The sequence below is a fragment of the Centruroides sculpturatus genome, unplaced genomic scaffold (assembly GCF_000671375.1).
Source record: "Centruroides sculpturatus isolate CEXI.00-Female unplaced genomic scaffold, Cexi_2.0 scaffold156, whole genome shotgun sequence".
NCBI classification, from domain to species: Eukaryota; Metazoa; Arthropoda; class Arachnida; order Scorpiones; family Buthidae; genus Centruroides; species Centruroides sculpturatus.
This window is the reverse complement of record NW_019384398.1, coordinates 813,125-835,466: the sequence shown is the minus strand read 5'-3', so window position 1 is coordinate 835,466 and position 22,342 is coordinate 813,125. Positions and strand designations below refer to the sequence as shown.

General features: G+C 26.6%; 1 protein-coding gene across 1 annotated transcript in view; it reads left to right on the top strand.

The window, feature by feature from the left end:
- The window catches only part of LOC111618502 (endophilin-B1-like), a 44,637-nt gene that overhangs the window by 17,563 nt on the left and 4,732 nt on the right, over positions 1–22,342 (top strand). The window contains exons 2-6 of the mRNA XM_023360042.1: positions 2,457–2,598; positions 3,158–3,283; positions 3,376–3,509; positions 6,187–6,279; positions 10,571–10,696. Coding sequence (XP_023215810.1) covers positions 2,457–2,598; positions 3,158–3,283; positions 3,376–3,509; positions 6,187–6,279; positions 10,571–10,696 — 621 coding nt within the window. The remainder of the gene's footprint in view (positions 1–2,456; positions 2,599–3,157; positions 3,284–3,375; positions 3,510–6,186; positions 6,280–10,570; positions 10,697–22,342) is intronic.

Sequence of the window (22,342 nt, the reverse complement as noted above, 5' to 3'; positions counted from 1 at the left end):
TGTGTTTCAAGTAAATAGATAAATATATATTTATTGAATTTATTTGAGTTTAAAAACTATATTTTAATGAAATTAAATAAAATGTATACGGTAGTTGTATTAAAGCCATGTATGATTTCTCTACAATTTAATTCCCTGAATAAAATTACCTTCTTCTCGTTACTGGAACAAATTAATAAAAACATTTAACTAAACCTTTAACTTCCAGTAACAATAATTTTTTAATATAAAAAATTTCTGATGAACATTTTTGACCTTAACCAAGGTCTGTGTCAGGTTATCAATGATATTCCAAAATTGGAATGCCTTTTCTATAAATGTATTAATTCCTTCCTGTTTTAAAATATGTTCATTAATTCAATGCCTTTTTTTTTTTTTTTATAAAGAAATACCATATTACCACTTAAATATTAGAAAAGACAAAGTTTTTATAGGATGCAGAATTGTATATTGGTTCCACCTTTTTACTTTTGTTAATAAATCATTATATTTATGAAATATTATTCATAGGTCAAAAATTGAAATTTGGATAGGATAACATCTGAACTGTATGGAAAAGAAGCAGATTTATATTCTGATTAATATTCTGTTATGATGTTGCAAAGTTGCCTATTAATGTTGAAACTTTCCAATATATAAGTTGGAAAGTTTCAACATTAATAGGCAACTTTGCAACATCATAACAGAATATTTGGTTACTAATAAGTTAAAACTTGAAAAAGTTCAATGAACAGAAAAATGAGCATTGTTAACTTTTTACTAAAGAATTCTTTGTACATTAGTAAGTTTGAACAGAATAAAAATTCTTTTTTGAATAAAAAGCAGCAGCTAGCAGAGATTTTAGTGTAGAAAAATTAAATAGTAATCTGTTTTAATTTATTTTTGTTTGTCTGAACTTGCTTATTTTTAAAGAAAGGTGAATTGTCAGTTTTATCTGTTCTCAAAATATGACATTAGATACATAATTAACTATAGAATGCCTTCTAGATATTATTATTGTTGTATTGTTCCATTTATATAAAAAATATATCATAGTTATATTTTGGTTTTTTTTTAATATAATACTTTTAGAAATTATTCTCTATTGTGGTACTTTCAGATATATAATAATGAATTAGATACTCTTACTATAAAAATGCAATTAAATGCAAGCTTATAAATTCCCACTAGTATCTGATATTTCATAATCTTGAGAATGGAGTTAGATAGATAAAAGTTGAGACCAGATATAGAAAGCATAGGGCAGGAGGACTTGATTACAGTGGCGTAGCATAGTGGGGTGGCAGGGGCGGCCTGCCCCGGGCAGCACTTTTAAGGGGCAGCAAAATTTCACAATAAATAATAATAATAAGATATTGTAAAAATTTGAACCATTTCATTTCATATTTTTGTCGCACCTACAATTCGGACCGATTGAAATGAGCACGGAATTTTTCATTACTTATTCTGTGACGAAACTGAATTTTAGTCTTTTAAATTGAGATAATTAAATAAGGGGGGCAAAATTTTTATCCACCCTGGGTGGCTGACACCCACGCTACGCCACTGCTTGATCAACTACATATGAATTTGCAATTTGGACCAGAAGTTATGTTATTTCATTTCAGAAATTTTTCATGAATGGAGTTAGATGATGACAATCATGACTTCAATGTTAAAAGTAGTGTCTTGCCTTGCCCCTTTTTTCACATGATGTACAGGGACAAGACTAATAAAATTGAGAGCACTGTGACGAAAAATTGCAGCCTGGCATTGTGACAATGTCACAATAAATAATTGCTCATTATTTGTACTTTTATAAATTTTTGCAAAGGCATTAAACTTATTTTGAAGTTATTTTATTATACATGAACTGACATTGTTACATTTATGTTATAAAATATAATTTTATCTTCAAATATTGTCTAAAAATTTGATGTGGATATAGATGCAGATCAGGTTTTGTAGAATGTTAGTACCTCACCAAGCATTTGAGAGACAATATCAATATTTTATGACTCAGTAATGGCCTGAAAGTTGTTATATGTTGATTATTATACCCTTTATTGTATGTTTGCTATCTATTGTATATACCTTTTCTAGAAATTCTGATTATTCTGAATTATAATATATACGGAACTGAAACCAATCTTAAAACTGTACTTAATATGCAATCATTAATGATAATTATTCAAGATCATCTAATATTATCCATCAGTCTATGTTATCACTGATTGTTTCAATGATATTCAGTGTCTTTGACAGATACTAAAATTTTTCAAAAAGACTTATAATACTATATATAGCTATTATATTGTAAAATGAATTTTGTATATTGAATTAAAAATTGATGAACATTATCAACAGTTTGGAATATCACTTGCTGTTTCTATGTTAATGCTAGTTAAAATAGCTTCTGAATTTATATTCTTATAAATTAATTCATTAAAATATGCTGTTACATTTTGATTTTTTAGTATACAGAAGAGAAACTTGGAACATGTGAAAAAACAGAACTTGATGCCCATTTTGAGGGCTTGGCTCAGCGTTCAGATAGGACTAAACAATGGACTGAGAGAATTGCATCTCGGACAGAAGCAGTTCTTCAGCCTAATCCAAGTAAGATTCCATTTAATTATGAAATATATTTACTATAGTTGTCTATTAATTTAAATTTTAGTAGAAATATTTAGAAATTGTTATGTGTATGAAATTAATACATGTAATAGGATGTTAATATCGTATTCTAATCCTGTACCAGAAAATTAGATTAAGAGTGTGTTCTTTTATAATACATACCATTTTAAAAATAATTTTATTTTTTATTTATTTTTATTTATTTTATTTTTCAAATTAAAATCTAATATATAAATATACCTAGTTAGTTAAATTGGAATATGCTTCAAGTATCATTCCTACATTTGTATAGCAAGGTAAATAACGTACAATTTAATGAATATAAAACTTTCATTAAATTGTAAAAATAAACACAAAGATAACTAATAAGCTGTAACACTATTTAAAGTCAATTAAGCATTTGATTAATGATTTACTTTCCTTAATGATGAAATAATCAAAATGAATTTACATGAATGTAATTGTAATTTTGTTCTTGTGTAATTAAAAGTGAGAGTCTAACTTTTACTGAAATTGTATTGTATTGTGTATTTAAAATTAGATAAACGTGCTGAAGATTATCTCTTTGAAAAACTTGATAAAAAGAGAGATAGACTTACAAATTCTGAACTGTTAGGCCAAGATATGATAGATTCTGGCAATGATTTAGGTCCTGGAACAGCATATGGTGAGAGTAAAATTTCAATAAATTTCATTTTAAATAAAGATTTTTTTAAAACAAACTACATGTGAATATTAAATTTTAATACATTTTTTTAGGTAGTGCCTTGATTAAGGTTGGCCAAACTCAACTTCGGCTGGGTCAAGCTGAACAAGAATTTATCCGTGCAGCTGTAACTAACTTTGTTCAACCACTTCATCGATTTTTAGATGGCGATATGAAAACCATAATGGTATGATTGTTATATTTTAAAATTTATAGGAATTAAAGTTTGTTATAGAGTGCATTCTAAATACAAATAATATAAATATTTTAGTTTATGAAATACAATAATCTTATATATTTTTTAATCAGTAGAGGAACCATTAAATAAATCCATTAAAAAATTCAGACAATTTGCATGGATTTTATAAGAAAGAAAATAGCTTTAATTTTTTAACCTTCCTTATCTTTCTTTGGTTCTTAATCTGAAATTGTCGCAGAAATCAATTAACATTTTGCAATAAAAATACAGAAAATATAAATACAATACAATATAAATTTTCACTATTAATTTTAAGAAAAATTAAGTGATATTAATAACTTGATCTCTAAGATATTTTGTTGTATTTAACACGAGAAAGATATCTTTGCTTATGATGAATAATTATAAATTTATATGTTATGGAATTATTTGTTTTGTATGGAAAATTTCCAGAATAATTTATTTGCAGTAAAGATAGAGAATTGAGGAGAGGCTAAAAACAAGTATCTGAATGTAGTTTCTTTTTAAGAAATGAAAGCTTTTCATATTGGAAATATTTGAGATTTTATAAAATATCTATTATGAAATATAGGAGATTTTATGAATTATCTGTTATCCATAATGAATTAATCTCACCTATTTATTGAAAATGAATTGTTATAATTATTATTTTTAAGTTAATAATTAAAATTTAATTAGAGCATTGATATGCATTGTGTTTCTTGTGAAAACATATGTCTAAAATTTATTGCTCTACTTTAAACATTAGTATCCGGCATTAAAATTTGTGTTGTTATTGAATTTTGTAATATCAGAAATGTTCATGATCTTTACAGTAATCAAAGTAATTGATATCTATAAATAATTTGAATGCATACAAAGAAATAAATTAATTCAGTATGAATCTATGAATCGTAATGTGTTATAGGCAATCATTTTTTCAATGTTATAAATAGCAACTGTGTGTATATCTACTGAATTAACTGCTATTTCTTTGATGGATTTCTTTTTGTATAAAAGCAGATTTATTTAAAACATCCTTTCTTTACTGCAAATTAAGATATGCCAATCTTATAGCATAACATATTTAACAATTTCTTTAGTGATGTTACAATTGCTAAAAACATTCTTTTAAAAATTTTACAGAACTTATCACATATTAGTTACTAAATGAAATTATTTTTGATTTATTAATAGAGATATAGCTTTAGTTTAACGATTAATAAAAATTTAGATAAACTGAAAAAAATTTAGCCAATATTATGAAGATTGTATATATAATTGAATGAAATTTAAATACATTCAATATTTAAATAGACAGTTTAGTTGTATATCATCAAGTTTTAAAAATAAATATAATTACTATTGAATGATTAATAAAAGAAATTATCAAATGACAAAATATTAATATTTTAAATGTCAAAAATGTTTTTATAAAATAACTAAACCAGGGGTGGCCAACCCCTTGCATACCATGCGCCATTTTTTTGATAGACGAGTTCAGATGCGCAGTGTCGTACCGTGGGTGTTAGCCGCCTGGGGCGGAGAAAAATTTCGCCAACCCCTTAATTAGGTATTTCAATTTATAAGACGAAAATTCAGTTTTGCCACAGAACAAGCAATGAAAAATGCAGTTGTAGTGTAGTTACCCGTATAAAATAGTTCTATACGATATTAGTGGTGTACATGAACATGAATGTATCGTGTATTGTACAGGCAAAAGAATAACAAAAAAAAAGGTCAACAGGTGTTGCAGGAACTACTCGGGAAAAGAAGTTAGTAGTCCAATTCGATTCCCGGACTGTCCAGACGTTAGCACTGTCATTTAGACACCTGTAAACTGATCGAAAATAAACATGCATACACTGTAATTTACTATGTGGAGAACACTCATTTTATCTGTAAAGTTAATTGCAACGAATTGTGCAACAAATAAATTTGTCAAGACAGACTATAAAAAATTAATTTTCTATGTAATACATATTCATAATTGCAAAGAAGCCAAATCTGGCAATGTTGCTCAGAACTGACTGAAGCGCCACTTGTCCACTTGTCCAGTCGTCCAATGCGCCAAGTTGGGCGCATCCGCCACGTTTTGGCCACCCCTGAACTAAACATTGATGTAAACTTATAAGAATAATTAAAGATCCAGACAAAAATGCTTGATGCAGAGGCAGATATATTGTTAGTTCATCAGAAGGATAATTTTGTTCAGACTACTGAATTAAATTTATTTACTTTCACATGTCAAGAAAGAGTTTAGTACTAATCAAATAAAAACAATAAAAAATAAATATATAAAATAATGTTGTAGAAATTTCGCAATTAAATGTCCTTTTTCCCTTTGTTTTTAAATCTCATTCATTTCTTCTTGTTTTCATGTTGTTCAAAATTGTTCTCTCCTTTCAAATAATTCTTTTCTTTTCAAACATTCCAAAAAAAATCCTTATGCCATCAAAAATATTGTTTTATATTGGAATTTGCATTTTAGTTATTCTTTTTGTTAAAAATGCTTCAATCCTTTAATAATACAGAATAGTGAAAAATATTTATTTAATAAACTAAGAATAATTTGAGAACAATTAATAATATATTTGTAATTTTGACAGATTAAAAGATTGAACAGATAAAAAATCTAATTAAATGAAACTTTAAACTTTTTCAGAAAGAACGGAAGATATTAGAAAATAAACGATTAGATTTAGATATCAGCAAAAATCGTTTGAGGAAAGCCAGGACGATGGAGGGCCATGCAAACGTACTTAAATTTATTATGGGAATATTTTCATATTAATCTATTCAAAAATATTTGAAATTTATAAAATTGAAATGTCATTTGCTTTTATACTGAAAATTTAGTTATAATTGCAATTTTACAATAAATTAAATATTTAATAATTTTTTTAGATCAGCAATTTGATAATTTTAACTAAGATTTAGAAATTTCAAGATTAAAATATACTTTAAAATAATGTAAAATAATTTATTTTAGATAATTTATTAAAATGTTGTATTTAATTTAATTTTTAAAATATTTCAGTTTTATTTTATATTGAATATTTTTTTAATTTAATATTCTGCTATTTAATATTTTATTATATGTTTTATTGGAACATTACATTTACTTGCATGAATATATAAGTCATACATTGCCAAATTTAATAATTCCTGATGTAATTTCCTAAAAGTAATGATGTACTAAATTTTATAATTCTTTATTTGCTCCTTTATATATTTATTATACACTACAAATCATGTTGAGAAAGATAGAACTTCATCAGTTTGCAATATATTTCTATCTGTAGCACATATGTTAGCAGCTGGTGGAGCTTTATTTCCAACATATTTTGAAGTGTATATTAAATGAATAAATAATTTATAAATGGCAGTGCATAATTGCTTTTAGACATCTTGTATTTCTAAAAAAATGATATTTCAGATTGACAGAATATAAAATTAATTCAAACTTCCTTTAATTGTGATATGTGGTTTGAAATTAGTAAATACTAAATAAATAAATAAAAACATTAATTTATGTAATAAATTTAATTTTTAGACGTAGAACATTTCTTTGTAATTGCCACATATTCTAATTTAAAAATCCAATAGATGTATATTTTTTTTTAAATGCTAAGCAGCTTCTATATTCAAAACTAAATTTTTTTTATTTATATTATTACTTTTATCATATTCTTATATAATAATTTATGAAATTTATTTGAATGAAGATGTTTGTTTATTGTATATAACTTTGACATCTATCATAAAATTTGTTGACAAATTTTATATTGCAAAATTTTGGACAAAATAATTTGCTAAATAATTTCATAAACTCATTCTCAAATTTTTAAAAAATTAAATCTCATTATATGCTTTTTGTTATTTATAAAAATTGAAAAATTTTTTGTCATATATTCTTTTTATGTAGGCAAATAATTATGTTAAATTAGATAAAATTTATAACTATGCAATTTTCTTTATTAGGCGACAGGTTAAAAAGTTTTGCTAAACAGATATTTCATTCAAAATGCACAGTTATTTTGCTTATTTCAAATTTTATGAAATTTTTTTGAAATAATTTTAATGTAAAGATTCATAGAGCTTAAGATTCTGACTTTAAATTCATATACAGGAAGAAAATTTTGATTGTATTATTTGTAATTAAATGTAAACATAACTGAATTTTATCAATAGGAAAGTCCATAATTTAAGTTAAAATTTAGCATTCTTTTCAAGACTAAATAGAACTTTTTGAAAGAATGGTAAACAATGTTCTTGCAGCTTCTTTGTAAAGTTACAATATATAAATATTTCAGTAGAGCTACTTTGCATTGTCACTTTAGTATTAATGTTTCCATTGATCTTAAACATTAAACTATCAGTTATTTAAGAGCCTTATGATATTCTAAATATAATCTGAAAATGAAATATAAACATACTACAAATATTATTGCTTAGAATTGAATATTTTCCAAGTTTTCTATGCAAAGAACAAACTTAATCAAATGAATCAAAACTTCAAATTCAATAAATAATCTGATTTGAAGTATACTGTTGCACTTGTATAGGTCCATTTTATATCTTTTTTAAAATCCATTTGGAAAGTGAGTTTATTCAAGCTTGTGGGGTTAATTGAATCTGTGGGTTTATTTTTTCAGAATTAATTTTTGTTTGTTATATTTGAAGGATTCTGTCAAAAATTATATAAAGTTTGAGAATGTATTGTTTCAAAATATTGTTCAATACATTAAAAACGTTTGAATTCAGTTAGAACAATGACTTGTGTAAGTTAAGAAGCTGAAACTGTCCTAAAACAGAATGAAAACATTCCCTCATAAAAAATTTAAACAGTTTGCTACCTGAAAGTAAGCATTTTTTACAGATATAAAAAATATATATATATATATATTTATGTTTGTTCTAATGATAATAATTACTTGTATAAGGCATGACATAACTGATTGTCATAGTTAAAATAATTTTATAATTGATGAATAGTTAAAAGTAAATTATTCAGGGATATCATAATATGAAGATAATTCAAAGTTGTGATTACAAATAATGGACATTTTGTCATGTAATACAATACAGAAAGTACTTTCTATTGAAAATGTATGTCAAAAATGATCATTTCTAAGAGTGGCAGTTTCTAAAATTGTTTATTTCTATTGAATGATTTATACATTATGATAAAATATTTAATAATTTAAAAATAATGGAATTTTTAAAAATCTATTTTCAACATTTTAAGTATAAACATTTTACAAAAATTCAGATTTTTAAATTTAGTAATAAGTTTTTATCCTTTTCCACGAGTTTGTTTCTTTGTTTTGAAATTTTTTTCATATTTTTTTTAATCAAATGCTACAAACATTCTAGTTATAAGATTGCATATGTGAAAAGATACAGTACATCTATAAATTTAGACACTTTGAAGAACTGCTGTTTTTAAAATATCAGACAGGCTATTTCTTATGATAAACTATTATCTTTTTCTGTTTGTGAAATTTTCAGTCTTGATTGCACAGATTTGATAATGTCTTCAATTTTCAAGCTTCTTCAATTTAATAGGATACATTCTTAAATTTAAATTTGTTTATATGTACGTCTTATTTACCAATTTCTTTTGCTTAGATTTTATTTTTCAACTGATGTTAAAATATTGGGTAAATTTGACAGAAATAATGTTATTGGCACTTACAATGAAAATATTGTGTATTTATTCCTTAACATTTGATTCTTTGCCAAAATATTCTTTAACCGAAGGATATTTAAGAGCTTCAATATAGTATTTGGCAAAGAACAAGAAGCGGCAAGGATACATTTTTATCTTATAAATATAATATTTAAAAGAGTTTTGAAAAGATTTATTAACTTTCCATCAAGATGATTCGTCTCCCATATTATTACAAGAGTTTTATAAATATTCAAGAGTATACTTAGAATGACTCATAATAAGTTATAAAAGAGAATTATGGGATTCATTATCAGAATTTTTATTTTTTATTTTTAGAAATTTATAAAATTGTATCACATTTATTTAAACTAAAAAGGTAGTTAACTTAGTGAAATTTATATTAAAAAAACATCTAAAATAATTTATAAAATGAGTCATTATCATAAATAATTCATTAATAAAATTTTATAAAATTATAAATAAGCAAAATAAGATTAGACATATTTTAAACATGACTCGTTATTAAAATTTCTAACATAAAAATATATTTTTTACTGTTTATAACTTTTATAGTATAGATTAAATTTATTTATTTATTCATTATAATTGTATCATTATTACATAAGATTTATTTTATAATAATAACAAAGATTTGAAAAAAAAAATTATAAATTCAGAAAATTATATTTAATATAATAGAGAATTTCAAATAATATTTAGGGAAAATGGATAGATAGATATAAATTAATTATACAAACTAACCTCGTTAAGCTGTAACAAGGAAGTGCTGAATATTAAAAATTGTAAAAATTTAAATAATAATAAATAAAATTGGTTTGAATTTAACAATATGCAAGAAAATGTAAGTAATGTATGTAAAATATTTTTATTTTATCAAAAAAAAAATATTTTTAAATGGAAATTCTTCAGTCATGTTCTCGTGCTCAGTACACTCCTAGTTATTTACATGCTAGGATTCGAATGGAAGAGAGAGTCCTGATTTAGTCATGTGGGACTGTGGAGTTTCCATGCACGCCAGACGATTAGCACCTGCAAATATGAAGGAAGTACGCAAGCATAATTAAAGCATTTAATATTTTAAATAGTGTATAAAAAGCTTAGCATGTTGATTTATGTTGCTTAGTAACAGTTGAAAGATTGATAGGGTTTTTTAATTTAAAAGATAGTTCACTAATTTCTGTTATCATACATTGTTTCCCACTGAAAACATTTTATAACAAAGCACAAAATTTTTGGGTTTGCATATAACAGTCGAACATTTTTTTTTTGTAGGAAACATGTTTGATATTATATTGAACTATTTTTTTTTTAATATTTAATATTAACTAATGATAACTTTTTGAAATGCAAGTTAAAACCTGACATGATTCAAAAGGAGATTGAACAGGTAATATTTTTTGTTTCTTTATCAATTTCAATTAAGAAATTTATATATAATTTTGTGCTTTATGTGAGTTTTGTTATGTGTTATGTCTTGTGAATAAAAGTGAGTGATTTGAAATTGAAAAAATATCAGAATTGTTTGGAATAAACTTCAAACTAGAGTTTCAAAGGTAAAGCTTCACATCTAAATATTTTTGTGAGATATTTTTACATTCTGTAGTTTGAAATTGGGGCAAATATGGTAATGGAAAGGAAATTTTCTAAGCTTCTTGTAAAACTTAACAATATAGATGTAATAAGTATGTATTTCTATTGATTTACAAAAGTTTTGAAACTTTTTTTTTATTAGATAGTTTATTTTAGAATATATTACAGAACTAAATCTGTTTGTTGGATTTTAATTAAACTAGAATTTAATGAATTTGAAATATATGGTATAGAAGTAAGTGATGTTACCAACTACTAAATATTTTAATAATTAGAATATACTTAATTAATTTTATAAACATTCAGAGAAGATCGAATTGTAAATTATATTTGAATTCTGAAAATTGAACAAATATAGTACAAAATATGCTATTCCTATACCAAGCTCACTTTTTGTTCATAGATCAATCAGGATTCTGAAATAAAATCATCAAGAAAATTTCATATGACCACCAGGTTAATTTTATGTATTTCTTTAATCCGAGAAACCAATTTTGTGACCTTTCACTCATTAAGTGTCCACAATTTGGATAGTTTTTGACTGAAGTTCATATTGGATAATAAAATTATGTGCACAAAGAAATATAGATGTATAGCCAAACGATTGCCTTAAATACTCAGGCTACAAATCTGTTATTTTTAATAATTAATACTAAGTAATTTGCTACTAGAGATAGACATTCGGCACCATATCTTATCTAAGATAATAATTATAATTTAAATAATTTAGAATCATATGGAGGGAAAGAACTGGCCTGGGATGGGGCTTGAATCCGCAACCTTCGCTTACCATGCAATATGCAAATATAGATGCTATTGTAAGAAATCCTTATTAAATTTCAAATAGGTGTAGCCGTGAATCTTTTTCAATATATATATATATATATACATACATTAGAACCCCATAATTAACTGACATTCTTCACTATCCAAGACAAACCTGTAAGTGAATATGCTACTTATCTTATACTGTAATTCATAAAAGGTTTAAAACTATATATATATATATTGTTTTAAACCTTTTATGAATTACAGTGTAAGATAAGTAGAAAATCATATTGAAGTTAAATGATAAAAAGCAATGAAACAACAAATAATTTTGTAATATATATATTACAAAATTATTTGTTTTTTCATTGCTTTTTATCATTTAACTTCAATATGATTCATATTAAAATAGAAGTACAATAATGTATATTTTTATTTTTAAAGCTATTGTATGTGTATTATCTGTGCAATAAACATTATAAAAAATGTTCTTATATATGGTTAAATTCATTAAGGTATAAAAAGAGGCCTAAAAGTGATATATCATATACTATATTTACTCGGGTATAAGACAATCTCGTATATAGGACGAGGTGTGACTTCAAAGATCAAAATAAAGAAAATTAGATTTATTAATACAATTCTAATTTTATTTTGTTTAATTATAAATGAAATGCACGTATTAAGTCAAACAACCATATTTGCCTTAATACATGATGAATGGAAAACAAAACCAAAACATTATAATGTGCATGACTGGAAAAAGTTTATTTTTAATGATTCAGAATGTAATATTCATTAACAATAACAATTTAACAAATATTAAATAACTACATTTATAATCATTGCTAAGTGACCTGTATTTCATTAATGATTTTATAAATAACGAGGAACTATTTTCTGCAAACAAATGAGTTGGAATGCGGTTTTTAATTGATGGACATAGGATTAAACCAGGGGTGTCCAACCTTTTTGTTTCTCTGGGCCGCATTGAAAGAGGTCAAGGAGTTTTGGGCCACCACTATATATACTTATGGCCCAATATACAAGTATATTTAAGGATTAACATGTCTAGATTATAATAATAAGTATTAGAACTTTATCATGAGAAAGGATATTTTAAAAAATTACTTCTACAGACACTTTCAATTTTTACTTAGAAATAGATAAATTCATTTANAAGTCAAGGAGTTTTGGGCCACAACTATATATACTTATGGCCCAATATACAAGTATATTTAAGGATTAATATGTCTAGATTATAATAATAAATATTAGAACTTTATCACGAAAAAGAATATTTTAAAAAATTACTTCTACAGACACTTTCAACGTTTACTTAGAAATAGATAAATTCATTTATTATAAAAGAGACAAACGAAAATTTATTTGAAAAAAACAAATATTTGTTTAATTTGGGTCTTTAATTAATAAAAAGCGATGAAACACCATTTTAAAGTGCATTTTTATTTGACTAATATATTTACAAATAATATGTAGCCGAAAAAGTAGCCAAAGCACCAAATTATATTTTTTACGGCAAACAAAAAAAGTAGCCAAATTTGGCACAAAGTAGCCAAATCTTGCAATGCTGGAATGAATACTAAATAAAGCTGGAGTTGGGATTCAAAGGATTATAGACCAAAATGCGGGGAAAGGAGAGAAAGAACAAAAGGTAAAGAAGTGAGAAAGGTTGGAGAATTAAGGGTCAATATTTGCATAACAGAAGATCTATTTAACCTTTCTCACTACTTTTTATCTTTTGTCCTTTCTCTCTTTTCTGTCCTTTCTCTCTTTCTGTCCTTTCCCCAAATTTGGGTCTATAATCCTTTGAGTCACAACTTGAGGTTTATTTAATAATCTTTCTTAATTCACACATCTCCAAGTATTTGAAAATATTTCCTTTCCACTCAAAAATAAAATATAAATAAAGGTTTATGGCTTTGTGAAACTTATTTTTTGAGTTTATGCCGTTGAAATAAATAAATAATAAAAGAATTTAAACATTTGTTGGTTTTGTTTACATGTTTATTGGGCTGCATTGGAACTTGCCTTGGGCCGCATGCGGGCCGTGGGTTGGACACCCCTGGATTAAACCAATTAAACAAAGGGAGTTGTATCTTAGTTTGTTTACAGTAAGTGCCAACTTACGATAGACTGCAGACCTATAATGGCAGCATGAACTATACATGGTTCACAAAAATTATTGCAAAAATGCAAAGAATCCTTTGCTTGCGCATATAGGACCTAGATTTTTGAAGCAGTGAAAAATGAATGAAAATTTCATCTTATACGCGAGTAAATACAGTAAATCAAGTGAAAATAAAGATATTTTGTTCTACCTTTTTTGACTAAGACTTCCACTCTTTGCTAATCAGAAACTACACCAGTATAAGTCCTATTTATAAACAAGGTTCACTATATCAAATAGACAAGATAAAAATAAATAGTAAAACATTAAGGACATAGAAGTAAAAAGAATTAATATCATATAAATCTGTTATATTCATAATTTTTAATCCAAAATGGCCATGCTTATGTTTTATCCACATTTTCAGTTATTCAGGATAGCATTAGTCCACATTACCTCAAATAATTTGGGTTCTATTTGTACACCTATAATTTAGAATCATCACATAATTTGATGGCATCTTCTAGATATTCTCAAATCATTAATAAATTTTTAATAGATAATACATATTTAATTCAAATTATTAAAATATGAAGTGGTGATATCACATATCTCTTGGTCAATTCAGAATTAATTTTTAATTTAAAAGTAATATAAAACTTGATAACGTTGTTGTTGTTGGTTAAGTTATGGCAATGCAACACTTGGGCAATGCCTTCCGGGAGGTCTTTTTAAGGGAAACTGGCCCCTATTAAGGCGTTACAGATGTGGAGAAAACCCGGAAGACTGTGGCCAGCTCGTCCAAGCGAGGCACGAACCCACAACTGAACTCCCAGTGTTCAGGGTACGAAGACCGCTTGGCCACTGATGGACACTTGATAACATTTGATTTTAATCTGCATGTTTTTGTACAGACATATCTAATACAATACACAAATGTATATTTTATTAGTTTAAATCTTTCTTGTTTTTGTTAAAGGTATTAATATTTCTTGATTTCTTCCAGTTTTAATTGCATACAAAATACCTATTTGATGGATTATTTCAATTCTCTTTTTATCTTCAATTCTAAATTTCATATATCATCAGTTCATTTTCTATTTTTCAAGAAATTCTAAAATTTGCTTATATCTATGCATTGTTCCTATTATGATGATTAATCTTTAATGTACTTTGGAATCATTCTTTATGTGTAAATGTTGTATATTTTCATCGAGATTTTGAAATTTGCATTCACTATATCAAATACAGTGATACCCCGAACTTACGCGATAGGTGGGACTGAGCAATAACCGCGTAAGTCGAATTCGCGTAAGTCGGGGTATTATCTCGCAATTCGTGTAAAATCCAAGTCGGATGTATGTAAGCTAATAAATGTTCTCGTTAATCTTATCTCTTCTTTTGATTCGTTCACGGTTACAAGAAATCACCACATAGAGTCTCTGAAGGCTCCATAGATATAACAAACACAGAAATAAATAACACAAAATAAATTGTAGCTATGTGTCGATTCCGCGCGACACGTCCGAACATGTAAGTTGAACAATAGTGTGGGGTAAGTGAGTAATCAAGAGTTGCATGGCGTTCAAACAAAAGACGAATCAACGCGATTTGAAAATTGCATAACTCCGGGTTCACGTAAGTCGGGGTAGTGTAAGTTGAGGTATTACTGTACAGCATTTGCAGACTTTTTGTAATAAAATATTTGGTTTCTTTTATCATTTTCTTTATTAGCAAATTTTATGGTTATGAAAGTATTGATAGTCGTGATTAATTGATAGTCGTAAGTGAATTCAAGGAAAAAACTAATTACTGATATTTACAAAATTGATTTTAGACAATTTTTAATATTTGCAATTAGTTGAAAACCAGTTTAGTGTGTTCTATGCTTAACATTTAGTTCCATGCATTATTTCTAAAATCTTTTCCATTTGAGGAGGGTTTTATTTCACTGTAAGAACACTGCAATCAGCTTTTAAACTTTCATTGTTAGGAAACTCTTTAAATTTTTAATAGTGATTTTTATTGGATGTTTTAATTTCTAAGACAATATCAAAGATTATATTATCATCAATAATTGTTTATTTGGATTATTTTTATTTTTATATTTTCATTCTTTAAAATTTGTCTTTTGATATTCCCTCAGTTTGTTTTATGAATTATCAACAACTGAAGTAACTTCATTTCAACTATGATTCGTCTATTAATTTTATCAAATTTTATCATGCATTCTATTTTTTGTTTTTATAATTTTATCATGGCTGAAATGTCAAATTTTTTATTTCTTTTCTGTAATACATTCATGTACATAGTAGTAAAAAAAAAAAAATTGAAATTTTAATGCAATTTTTATTTGTTAATGGTGCAGTTATACACAAGACTACCTTCAAAATAAGCATTTTTTGCAGCTACATGTTTTTCCAACTTTTTATGCTGCTTATTAAAACAGTCTTGCAGTTCATTCTGCATTATCTCCTTCAGTGCAGTCGTTACAGTACATCTCTTCTTCTGGTTTGAATCTGATCTTTCAAAAGAGTTTTGCTTTAGTGAAGACGTGTCTATGGAGACAAGATTTGGTGAATATGGCAGATGTTGAAATGAAGTATAGATATCTGATGTTTTGTCAAATATTTATTAGTTAGAAGAGTGCAATGTGCCAGGCACTATCATGATGGAGAACCCAGAGATTATGCTTATCAGAGATGCTGTTATTTTTATCTTAGAATGTCAATATTGGACTTTGTCAATGGGCCTACTGTAAGGAACAAAATCATAATGCACTAGATCTTTCACATCAAAAAAGTGCAGAAATGAGGTGAAAAGATATCATGATAATTACAAAATCAAATGCAAGAAAGCCAAAACTGAATTTAATATATCAATAAAAACACCTTTAATGTTTTTCCAGCATTGTTTTACTTCTCTGACAACATTTCAGCTCAATTCACAAGCATGCATCAGATCTACACCCAAATTCAAACTTTCAATGTTTTAAATTGAAATGTTAATTAGTTCTATGAGGTTTCCTAAAAATTTGAAAGATAGAACACCCAAGCTTTAAGTGTCTGCATAATCTCAAAATCTGCAAACATTTGTAAGAGAAGTAAAACAGTGATAGAAAAGTACTAAAGGTGTTTTTATTGGTGAGATAATGGTTATACTCGATGAGGTAGTGTAGAATGGGCTGCAATACTGTTTTAGTAAGTGGTAGAAATGTTTGCAGAAGTATGCACTGTGGAAAGTACTTACTTTGAATTTGATCTTCTGTAAATACTTGTATTATTAACATAATAAATGTTATATAGTTATGTTAATTATATATTGTTAAAACTTATTATATTTGAGTTTATAAAATACAAAGTGTTCTTGTCTACTTCTATATTACTTGTTTCATACATTGAATTTAGAATGTTCTGATGTGTACTGTTTCATGTCTGTCCTAGTTGCAATATATTTTAATTAAAATTATTTTATGAAATATTTTGTAATGTATTTCAAGCAAGTCACTTTCAGGCAGTAATTAGCATTAGATATTCCAATGTCAAAAAATAGTGTTAGATTTTAGCGTTAGATAGTGTTAGAAAAATAGTGTCAAATTTTAATTTAACTAATATATCAGTTACATACAGATGTTTTCAATATAAATTATACAGTTAATGAGAGAATTAAATAACTTTAAAGACTGAATATAGTAAAGTACACTCCGTAACTGATAAAATGCTTTATTTTTATACAAATATATAAATTAAAAATGAGAACTTTTAGATCAAACATTAAATTATCATTCTTATTATTCATCACAAGATTTTTTCATATTTAGTAATTTATAAAATCCCATAATGAGTGATTATTTGTTTGATATGATTTTATGTTTAAAATATTTGAGAATATTTGCTACCCTTTATTTGAGTGCATTATCTTCAGGAGAATTCTTATATCAGTTTGTCCTAAAAATGTTAACAAACAGTTACTTTAACAGTCATCTTTACAATGAATATACAAAAATTTAGCATTAAATCATTTTCTTAATTATGAAGAACAATAACTCATTGAAATTAGAGAATTGATAGAAATTATTTATATAAATTAAAATATACTTTAAATTTTTTATATTTAAATTCTATTTAATGTTTTATGTGGCTAGTATTTTATTTTATCACCATCTTTGATAAACACTAAATTGCTTTTAAAAGTCAAAAACTACTACTCTCTACTTCTCTAATATTTTGAGACTGTTCTTCAGAAAATATTCTAGATTGTTTTCTGTGTACGTGATAATTAAATAGTGAAATGAATTGATATGTTGTATTTCTGTAAAGTTTATGCCAATTTTTAAGAAAATGCAAAAATAATTTATGTATGTAAAGTCTAAATATATATATATATTATGCATAGATATGTCTTTGTTCAATTATATAAGCTGTTTTGTTCCACTACCTTCTAGTTGGAATTTTCAAGTTGCATGGAAGATCCCATTCTTCCAAAGTGTCTTCAGTTTCCTAGCAAACATTTGCTTGAAGTGGTTTTTTTATATCAGCCAAAAGAATCTAAATTTTTCCGATTAAGAGAATTTTCCAAAGATTTTTCAGAATATCACTTTAGATTAATAAGTGATAGTGTAATGTCTGGTGAATATGGAGGATGAAGTATCACATTACACTCAAGCTAAAATAATTCTTATTGAGTGGTCAGAGATGTATAATCTGGAATTGAACACAATGCCTATTCCATTGATTAATTTTAATTAATGCTGTACAAATTTCTTGGATTACTTCCTTCAACTGCAGTTACAAGTAGTATTTATCAGAATTTGTCGTTTGATAGAAACTCATGATATTGGATTCTCTGCCAAACCCACCTAACACAGAACTTAACCTTCATTGGATGAAGACACGATTTGGAAGTAGTTAACAGTGGCTCATGTCACTCATTTCAAGACTTTTTCACTTGTATTTATTATTTTTGCACAGAAAATTGAAGATATAAATGTGATACATAAGGTTTTTTGTAGTCAAATTGTGCAGGGCTCATATTCAAGCTTCAATAAATTTTTTAAGTGATGATTTTTAATATTTTTAGGCCTCTGCTAATTTCTCTGCTAAAGATTATTCTACATTAGTGTTTTGGTTTAGTTGTTATCAGGTCTTCTAGAGCATTTTTGGTCTTTAAGCTTGAAATTTTCAGGTCTTAGTGAATTTTAAAGAAGCAATGAAATATTACCTTAGTAATATAGATATATGTGTATCTATATATGTGCACATGTAAAGTATGGATGTATACAGTGCACTTTTTCTATAAAAATATTATTGCTGGTGTGCACATGGTAACTGAACATACAGAATTGTTTTTATTGAGCAACTGCTGGTACTGTGCATTCTGGAAGAAAAATAGCTATAGGTATACTATATATGTTGCTGTGAATGACCAATATCTGACCAATATGAATGCTGACATTCACCGGAGAATGTCAGCATTCACACAGTCATTTCATGTATGTATGAAATATTTGCTAAATATCATTATTCCTCACACCGGCAAATGTTGACATTCATCATGCACTAATGGTGAATGTTGAATAAAAATATTTTTATTACATTAAGACAAAAATGCAACTTTTTAATGTGTCAAAATAGGAGAAGGCTTAGGTAACAGCAATGTAAATAAACTGTTGAACCTAAAACGAACAGTACATTCTAAACCATTAAAGAAAATAATACAATAATAAACTTACACATAAATTATGTGATTAACATTATACAATCTTATTTATTGCAACAACTTAAACTGTTATGGCACTTTGAATTGCACAAAAGTCCCTTGTTTTACAACTGCATTTATTTGTGGAACACTTCTTTTTACAATAACAGCATGTATAGCCTTGCTGTCCATTTTTCGAATTAGTTGCAGCTGCTTCTCTCAGCAATATTTCTTGAGAAGAAATCTCATCTATGTAAAGTAACTTTTCTTTACAAATTACAAACTGATTACGGGTATAAAACTGCTTGAGGATACTATTTTTTTTTTTTTTTTGCTAATTTATAAAAGTTGGAATCTTCTATTCCAACAACAACCGCCAACACATTTCGGACATCTGTACGGCCACGGACGACATCAAGGACTTGTATTCGTACGGTATCACCAATTTGAACAGAAGGAAACGGCAAAGAATTTGATGACAGACTATTGCCTCTCTATTGACATTGGCTTCTCAAGTGTTGTTTTGACCTCCACAAAGGCTTGTGTGTGCTGTTGACATACACCAGTGATTGTGTTACTGTGAAAGACCGAAATTAAAGATTGTCGATATTCTCCGGTGAATGTCGACACATACAAAATACGTCGGTCGAACACCGACGTATTTTGTATATGTCCACCAAAGATAAGCTTTGGTGGAGGTCGAAACGACGCCCGAGAAGCCGATGTCGACTGAGAGGTGACAGTCTGTCATCAAATTCTTCGCCGTTTCCTTCTGCTCAAATTGGTGATACTGTATGAATACAAGTCCTTGATGTCGACCGTGGCCGTACAGATGCCCAAAATGTGTTGGCGGTTGTTGTTGGAATAGAATACTCCGACTTTTATAAATTAGCAAACAAAAATGGCACCCTCAAGCAGCTTTATACTTGTAATCAGTTTGTAATTTGTAAAGAAAAGTTACTTTCCATAGATGAGATTTCTTCTCAAGAAATATTGCTGAGAGAAGCAGCTGCAGCTAATTTGAAAAGTGGAGGGCAAGGCTATACACACTGTCATTGCAAAAAGAAGTATTCCACGAGTAAATGCAATTGTAAAAGCAAGGGACTCTTGTGCAATTCAAAGTGCCATAATAGTTTAAGCTGTTGCAATAAATAAGATTGTGTGACGTTAATCACATAATTTATGTGTAAGTTTATTATTGTATTATTTTCTTTAATGGTTTAGAATGTACTGTTCGTTTTAGGTTCAACAGTTTATTTACATTGCTGTTACCTAAGCCTTCTCCTATTTTGACACATTAAAAAGTTACATTTTTGTCTTAATGTAATAAAAATATTTTTATTCGACACTCACCATCAGTGCATGTTGAATGCCGACATTTGCCAGTGTAAGTGAGAAATAATGATATTTAGCAAATATTTCATACATACATGAAACGACTGTGTGAATGCTGACATTCACCGGCAAATGTCAACATTTGCCAGATATTGGTCATTCACAGTAACATATATACTGTACATTTCATTTTCAGTGGCTTTGAAATGTTCATACATGATCCAGGTGCTATATATTTAATTATTGAATATTGGCATATACTTTTCAGAGTATCCAATAGAAATCTGCTGTATAATTCAAAAATGTTTAGAGTCTTCTTCAGGTCAATANTAAATAGAATAAATTTTGTAGATGTAAAGAAATATATCTCAATACAAAATATACATGAAATAAATACTTATAAAACTAAACTTTTGCAAGTGTTTTCATAGTATTATATAACGTATATCTCGGCAGATAAGACGATAGTTGAATCATAAAAAAAAAAAGTCCCCAAAATCCAGATTGTCTTATAGGACAGATACAAAACAAAAATTAGATTGAAATTTATATAAATTAAAACCATTATGAAAAAATGGACAAACCATAATTATTTACTAGTAGAGAGTAGGGTATGTCCACAAAATAGATTAGCCCGTATGATGTTTTTGTGAATAGTCTAGGTCATTACTTAATGCCGAATCAGTGCCAATGTTTGCAACAGTCGCAAGGCAGTGTTGCCAGATGCAAGAAAATAAAATTTGTTCATTTACAAATTACAATTTACAAATTTCAAAAATTACAAATAGGACATAATTCCATATATACTATACAGTATTATTATTCAGATGATGATTGCTGACCTAAACTAAATTCATAGGCCATTGATAGTTTGGGGGTCGTCTTATAGGACAGATATATGCTAAAACTATAAAACTTCGACGAAAATTTATACCTCATCTTATCTGCCGAGATATACTGTATATAATTTTAGTAAAAATTCTTAAACTATTGTGTTTCATCTTATTTTATACTGTAAAAATATTTTCAGTATTAGTTGAATGAAACTGTTGATTCTTTTCTATAAAAATTTTTTGCTTAAAAAATAATGATGATAGTAAAGATGCAGAGAAGCATCCATAAATCTAGCTTAACTGTAATTAAATAAAGATTAAACTACTATATTTTTACAGAAATTGACAATGAATCTGTTACTGGAAACACAAAATTATCATTTTGTAATAACTTCATTAAATTAGAAATTATATTATTCTTATTAATTAATTAAAATTAATTTTGTTTTTTCATTTGAAAATGATATATGATATATATAAAATAAGCAGTTTGGTATTATTAGTTTAATTTAAAATACAGTTTAAATAGATATAGACTTTTTAGATAAAAATATTAAAAAATAAATTTAATTATTTCTGAAGTTAATCATTGTAAGTTAATACCGATTAAAGAATAATAATCATTTATACATTTATATCTAATTTGGGAATTTATTTAAAACAATGAGGCATTATTGCTCTATTTCAATAAGTATATACAGTGTATAAAGAGGATATTGTTGTTCTTATATACTTCTACAAACTGATTTATATAATTTTTTAATTAATT